This window comes from Microtus ochrogaster, linkage group LG1 (genome assembly GCF_000317375.1).
Source record: "Microtus ochrogaster isolate Prairie Vole_2 linkage group LG1, MicOch1.0, whole genome shotgun sequence".
Taxonomy (NCBI): Eukaryota; Metazoa; Chordata; class Mammalia; order Rodentia; family Cricetidae; genus Microtus; species Microtus ochrogaster.
Window position 1 is genome coordinate 2,072,623 of NC_022027.1, and position 8,121 is coordinate 2,080,743.

The 8,121-nt window shown below is 44.5% G+C and overlaps 1 protein-coding gene across 1 annotated transcript in view; it reads right to left on the reverse strand.

Moving 5' to 3' along the window:
• The window catches only part of LOC101995378 (zinc finger protein 14-like), a 22,056-nt gene that overhangs the window by 8,100 nt on the left and 5,835 nt on the right, over positions 1-8,121 (reverse strand). The window contains 2 exon segments of the mRNA XM_026785377.1: positions 5,381-5,441; positions 6,431-6,557. Of these exon segments, the coding sequence (XP_026641178.1) occupies positions 5,381-5,441; positions 6,431-6,557 (188 nt within the window).

Consider the following 8,121-nt stretch of genomic DNA (forward strand, 5'->3'; position numbering starts at 1 on the left):
AAGAACAAAGCTTTGTTTCAACTTGTCTAACATCATAGGAACTTCAAATGTATATCAAATTAGGGAGGATAATATAATTCACTCCTGCTGGGCAGTGGTGGCGCACGCCTTTAATCCCAGCACTCGGGAGGCAGGGGCAGGCGGATCTCTGTGAGTTCGAGACCAGCCTGGTCTACAGAGCTAGTTCCAGGACAGGCTCCAAAGCCACAGAGAAACTCTGTCTCAAAAAAAACCAAAAAAAAAAAAAAGAACTGTTGATTTAATTTAAATCTATACTACAAGAATGCCATGACATCTGCTTGGAGAAAGGACGAGTGTCATGACGGGGCCAGGGTTCTGCTGATGTTCCCACAGGAGATAATAGAGTGTGGTCCCATTCGAAACTGATAAGAATCCCGCATGAGCAAGAGACATACCCCAGATGCTGCAGATGCAGAGATGCCTCCACCAAAGTCAAGACACAGGAGACCTCTGCAACAAGCAACTACTCCTCTCACCTGGGGACAGCTTAAGAATTTGTGTGACAAAGGAGAGGTGACACTTCCCATGACTCACAAGTCTGTAAATTCTACTAACTACTAAGTTATAAGGAATATATTAGCATGCTTTCCATGGTAACAGTACAGGTAAAAGGGATGGATCATAATTATTGGGTTTTATCCCCAATTCTCCAATTAACTGAGCAGTAAGTAGAGGAGATATGGATATTCCTGAAGTGGTTAATGAACCTTCATGGTTACCTGGTCCTTATGACAACTGAGGTCCTGCTCAGTCAATTAAGGAGGGTAGAGTGATTGACAGTTACACTGTGGGAGTACGAGGAATTCCTATTTGCATGGGAAATGGAATTCGATGCTTAAATATAACCTCTCAAGTATGGCTACCCAAAGACAAAACTACCCAAGATTATCTTAATAAGTTTCATATGCTTCAAGCATCTGGTTTTAAAGGACAGATTAATACTATTAGCTCCATTAATCTACTGTTCTGTGAGATGTGGGTTACCAACAGAGAATCTGAATGGGTGTGTTAGCAACAATGCCAGAGTGAGAGACCTTGAGTGCTAATTAGTATCTCCCAAGGAGATGCCGTGAATTGGAGTCCTTCTGGCTCCCCTCGAGGAAAATCTTCTCACTCAAAGTTAAGATGGAAATGGACTAGTTTGAACGGAACTGTAGAAATCAGTGCTTCCGTTAATAAACCTATCCGATGGCATGGAGATGGAATGTCAAATCCCTTCCTACAATTTGGCAATTCAATTCAGACTAACTCGTGGAAATTGGAAAGTGCCTTCTTGATAGAGGCCACAGATTTATGCAGTAAGAGTTCAGCAGACAGTTCAGAGGTCAACCCAGCAGAGACATACTTCTGATGGAGATAAGTCTTCTTCACAGGTGATAAGGAATACTGTCTTTTGAATATATTAGCCATCCTCATTGTAGACTTCTTATGTGAAGCAATAGCTCTTTCCCTCACAGTACAGCTTGCGGATTGTTCCCACAGCAACACAGGTATTGTTTATTGGGCACAATTCCCCTTACACATTGGATGACTCTTCCTAGCAATGTGTGATTCTGGTGAGAAACTAATCACAGTCAATACCCTTACTCTCAGCCAGATCTCTGTATACACTTAGAAGTCTGCCCCTCTGCATGGATCTCCTTTGGCAGGCAGTTTGTCAGGATTAGTGTCATGGTAGAGACCTGACTAGAAGCATGCACAGATGCCCAACAACAAGAATTATGGCATGTCTGAAATTGTTGATACTTAGCCCAGCCCTCAGCGAGATAGGAAGCGAGTGCACCCTGGATTCACCCTCTACAGACATGGGAAGTGTTACTCCAATTAACAGTGTTCTAACCCTAAACAGGTTACTAACACTCTATTTTTCATCTCAGTTTATCGATATAAGATCTTAACTTAGAAGATTAATTGATTGGGTCTTAAGTAAACAGAAACAAGCTATTAACCATTTTCACAGCCCCAAAGGCAATTCTTTTCCACAGATGCCATGGGAACAAGCCACAGTCTAGCCCAGGAGGCTGAGAAGAGTCCAGCTCCAGATTTTGTACTATGTTACTAACAGGCCTCCTATTGCTTAGGTGTAAATGTAATTCTTAGTTCTGAAAGGCCCTCCCCCTTTTCTAGCCTGCTAAACATTTGGAAAATATGCTAAGGCAGACCAAATGCCACAGGCGCCCTTCCATAGTGCACGCTGGCGCTGTCTTCAGAGCTAGTTCTGGTGAGCCAGCCAGGAGAGGGCACCATGTGCACTTCCCCCTTTCACATTTATCAATTGTAAACTTTTAACACATCACCTAACCGTACTTAGAAATGCGGTCCAGCACACAAACCCCTTCTTTCCTCTTAGATTCTATTTAAAGTTCCCTCCTTAACTGATCCTCCAAGCAGCTGCCAGGGAGTCCAACAGCCACAGTTCCCCGAGCCATACAAGAAGCTGCCAAGCTACTGCTCTCTGTGAGCTTTGATCAGTTTCTAGAACCATGAAAAATACAAGATCTCTAGTTCTGCCTTGCCTGAGAACTGTGTAAAAAAGATTGATAACAGAAGAGTAAACAGACATGATGAGAGAAGACATGTGTGAGCTGATGCTCTTCAGTCAGTTCCCCTGCCAGCTGTAGCATCTCGACTGGACCCTAAAGAGGTCTAAGGGGCTGTTACCTAAAAAACCTCATTACCTTCCACCCTCTTAAGGCATCTGAAGGAAAATCAAACATTAAGGATAATGAATATACTTTGTCTTTCAAACAAAATCAAAGCCATACTTTTATGGCATGTGTACCATTATTTTACTTACTCCTAATGGGCCTGTACAATGGCCCTAATAATTACAGCATTGCCGGGTTCTCTGGCAGAAAGGGCAGCAGCGGAGCTGGACCTGCCAGACCTTCCCTGCAGCTGAGTGGGATGGTGAGCATCAAAAAATCAGCCCTCCACCAGGCCAACAGGGAGAAACACACACAATGAGTTGGGAGCCCGTCAAAGCAGGATCTCGTTCAATTGTATTAGGCAGGGCTAGTGCAGAGCAAGGGACAAGGGCCAATAATATTCTGCCACGTTAGTAGTGGCTGGGCAGAGGCGGACCAGGTCAGGCTGTGCTGAGTCACTTCCTGTGTGGAAGTTATAGCCAGACACAGGTCTCCAAACTCAAGCTAGGCCCAGAAAGTTACACTAGGCCTCATCAAACTCAAGGTCGGCTTAGGAAGTTACACTGGGCCTCATGCCCAACACAGCATCACTGTGAATGCTGTACCCTTCATACCCAGGCTTAAATTTGACCTTTTGAAAGTTTCTATGTTCTTAGAGCAAGGCCAGCAATCTGGATTCCTGTGAGGCTGTCAAGTCCATGGTAAGACTCTCCTGTGATGCTCCTGAACAGAAGTTTGCTGAGAGAATATTAAAGAGAACAACACATCATATAGTTGGATCGGCTATTGCACTTATTACGGGGAATCATTGTAGCAACAGCAGGAACAGCAGCAACAGCTGGAGCGGTGCTTCATAAAGAAATCCAAACTGCTGAATGCCTTACAGACTGGCACAAACATTCAACAGAACTTTGGGCTGAACAAAATACAACTGATAATGAGATAATGAATTAATTTGCTGAGTTAAGGCCAGCCGTTTTATTGTTAGGGGATAGAAATTTTGAAGGAGCAGGTAACATTAAAATGTGATTGCAGTGTCTCTTCTTATTGTATGTATCACATCCTTAAGATTTAATGAAAGCAAGTATGATTGAGATAAGGCTAAGATGCACTTGATGGGTCACCCTAAGTATTCTCAAATGACTTCATTTACAAAAAGGAACTTTTGCAAATAAGCTACCTGATACAGCAGGAATAGCTATTTTTTTTAATATTCATTTATTATGTGTACAATATTCTGTGTGTATGCCTGCAGGCCAGAAGAGGGCACCAGACCCCATTACAGATGGTTGTGAGCCACCATGTGGTTGCTGGGAATTGAACTCAGGACCTTTGGAAGAGCAGACCAAACCTCTTAACCTCTGAGCCATCTCTCCAGCCCCAGTAATAGCTATTATGGAAGGTCTTGCAAATACAATAGCATTATTCAACCCTATGAATCACCTGAAGCAGATTTCTTATCCTAGCAAGTATTGCTTTTGTTCTAGCAATATTAACTTTATTGGCTTTAAAATGTGTTTTAGTGAACTTACATGCGACTGTAAGACAAATAGCTAGGAAAAAAAGCTGTATATACTGTAAGACTGCATTCAAATTTTTGTATAAAGAAAAAAGGGATCTGTGGCAGCATTCCTGCTGGGCTATACCTGACCCTAATCCCCACTGGCTACACCTGGCCTACTTCCAGAATGTTAGCACCTACCTAGCCCTGATCCATCTTTTATTTAGCAGATACCCTTTGTTTCTCTTGCTGACCTATGTGAATCTTATCTGAGAGTTTTCCAAGGGTACAAAGCCTACGCGAAACTTGGTTCCGAAAAACTGTGGTACCTGATGAATTGAGAATCTGCACTTGGCACTATATTTTTGGAAGCTTCAATGCCATTGTTTTGAGCATATGGGAATCAACTGGCTAAAATGTAAATATGGAGAAAAATAAATATGCCCTGGGTGAAGGGAAAGGGCTTCAGTCCTTAGAGGCTGGCCCCTGCAGCCACAATCGGACCTGCATGAACCCAACATCTATCCTGTGACAGTGTCATGTGTTAACACATTGTTTCTGTAGAATCCAGTCACGATAAACATATCACCCAAAGGAAGTTCTTTACTTCCAACCATTATCATCTGGCAGGGTAGAACTCAGTCATCGATAAAGAGGCCTGAGTCTCAGTAGTTCACCTGGCTGCAGGAGGAACCACAGGTGGAGATTACCTGACCTCCACCCAAGAGCAGACCATCCCAAGGAAATTCCTAATGTTCCAACCACTGGAGATATGACCATCTGCCAGCACACTCACTAGGACACCCCTAGACAAATGTCAGCCAATCAGGGGTCCTGAACCTCAGGACCTCACCCCCACCTTTACTACCATAAAACCCTACTCTAACTGATCTCAGGAACTTCAGTTTATTCCAATATATTGGACGTGCGGAGAGACCGAGTTTGCAAACTTCTATAAAATAAGGGTTCTTTGATTTTACATACGGGACTCAGTCTCCTTGTTGGCTTTCGAGGGAACTTTGCACATTTGGGCATAACAGTTTCATTGTCTTCTTTCTTAGAGACACCTCCCTGACACTGAGGCACACTGGTGTGTGAGAATTTCATAATCATCATAAAGCTGGGCTTATTTAGTGTTGTCTTTCCTTAAAGTTTCAGATCATACTGAAATTTCTTCAGATGTATGTATTAGCTTGCATACATAAATTACCTTCCATGTCTTCTAGAACTTTGACAATGTTCTTCAAAATTCTGGTCTTCCCATTTGTAGCCTAAAATACAGTACCAGAAAATGTACATTATAAATTACTAGAAAGTATGCAAAATTCAAGTCACTATCTTTGTTGAACCTAAAAACTGTAATTATTCAGCCATAGATAAGGCTGCACTTTCAGGATCTAAAAGCAGGCATATGCGAATGGGCCCTCAAGCACAAAGGGCCTCGTGTGACCCACGTGCGCGCGTGTGTGGTTACATCCACATATGACTCAGCTAAAACCCTTGCACGCATACTTGAGTTGCCCATCTGCGTCATCAGTGTATAACATAGTCACGCCAACCCCTGTGCACCTGTGCTAGGCAGCTTTTAAAAGCTGGAGGCGCCATTTCTCTCCCTCCCTCCCTCGCTCTCACGCTCTCTATCTCTGCACACCAATCCCCCCTCTAATAAACTCCTAAGCAGGTTCGTTTGTGTTCCATGTTTCCTTCTCACTCACGCCAGGAAATTTCAAGAACCATGCCTGATTAATTTACCACATTCTTCCTTTTTCACAACTGAAATCCCAGGAGAGAACCAATGACTAAGAAATGCCTGTCCCAGTTTGTGGAAACTCACGAACTCTAGACCAACAGTTGTGGAGCCTGCATGGGACCAAACTAGGTCCTCTGCATGTGAGTGACAATTGCGTACCCTGGTGTTTGAGGGGCCCCTGGCAGTGGGACCATGATCTATCCCCGGTGCATGAGCTGGCTCTTTGGAGCCCATTCCCTATGGTGGTGGGATGCCTTGCTTAGCCTTGATATAGGGAGAGGGGTTTGATCCTGCCTCAACTTCATTTGCCAGGCTTTGTTGACTCCCCATGGGAGGCCTTACACTTTTGGAGTGGATGAGGGGGAGGTCTGGGGAAGCCAGGTTCAGGAGTTGGAGGAGGGGTAGGAAGGGAACTGTGGTTGGTATGCAAAATAAATTTAAAAAATTAAAAAGGAAAAAAGTGTGTGTCCCCTTATTATAAAAAACTGACAAAAAATTGAGCAGTCCTACCTACAGAAGTGAGGTTCTCACAGGTTTCCAGCATCACATCTCTGTAGAGACTCTTCTGGAAAGGATCCAGCAAAGCCCACTCTTCATGAGTGAAGTTCACGTGCACATCCTCATAGGTCACTGCATCCTGAAATATGCCACATAAGTACACAATAGAAATGGTGAGACTGGCTGCATGGAGAATGACTCAATGTACACTTCATTGAGAATATGTTGACATGATTCTGCGTGTTCCACATATATATATTCCATGGCACGGAATTTCAAATGCAGTCACAAAGACATTTTAGAAGGAAACAAAAAAGGAGGATGACACATCTCATTTCTGTGCCCACTGAAAGGGACCTGACAAGGAATTTTGGGGAGGATTGTGAAAGGGATTTTAACAGCCCTCTTATGTGAAGAATCTGTGCTGTGTGGTCCACTGGAGCCGAAGAATCAACTGTGATTAACAAGAAACCAGAACCACTGAAGTAAAACTTTTGACTGACTGGGACAATTGATACTGCTCAGCTCGAGCTGAGAAATTTGCAGTGATTAAGAAAAGACAAGCATCACTGAGGCGAAATCTGGGCAGTGTCTCCTCAGAATCGGCACAGAAGCTGTGTTCAGAGGTGGCTGTCTTAGTTAGGGTTCTACTGCTGTGAAAAGCCATCATGATCAGGGCATCTCTTATAGAGGGAAACATTTAATTGGGTGGTTTACAATTCAGAGATTCAGTTCATTATCTCCATGGTGGGAAGCATGGAAGCATGCAGACAGACATGAGGCTGGAGAAATAGCAGAGAGTCCTACATGTTGCAGGCAACAGGAAACAGTCTGTGTATCACACTGAGCGAGGCCTGAGTATATATCACATCTCCAAGCCTGCCTCCAGAGTGACATACTTCCTTCATAAAGGACATACCTACACCAACAACACTACAGCTCCCAATAGCAATAGTGCTATTATTGTCTTTCACACCACCACAGTGCCCAAGGTTGCACCTTACACTGGCAGGTGAACTTAGGAGTGTTAGAGTCATCCAGGTGGCACTGGTTTTGAAGGCATGAAGGAGTCGTGAAGGGCACCTGAGGCTTGGCTAGTGAGAGGCCATTGGTGAAGATGCAGTCTTAGTAGCAGCTGAAGGCTCAGGATTGAACAGAGCTATGCAGGGAAGTTGAGGTTTAGCACCAGGAAGTAAGCCAGGAGAGGCTACTGGTGAAAGCGGAATTGCAGCAACAAGCCTGAGCACAGTGGAGATACCGGTACCATGAGATGACACAAGAACAGCAGTGGAGGGGTGGAGGCAGTCGGAGCCTGGAAGACAGGATGTGTGCACTGCAGAGGGCGGGGCTGGAGAAGTGAGCAGAGTCCCTTGGAGTTGCCCAGAAGACTATGAATCCCAGATAGATGGACAGTGAGCTATTTACACTGCTGGCGTTTGTTTCTGCTTTGTTCAGACTGTGACGATGACCTAGTTCTTCCCGACAACTGGGCTGACAGTGGCTCCACACCTCTCCTGTTCTCCAGATCCAGTTTCCCCAGACTCATGCCCAGCTGTGTAGCAGAACACCTGCTGCTGTCTCCCTTTCCTCCCTGACCCCATCCCCAATGGATCACAAAGCTCTCCAACCTTCCTTCCCCCAACGCATCCCAGTACCCCAGCCTCCAACACCAGCAGGCAGTCACTGTAATACACCAGCCGAGC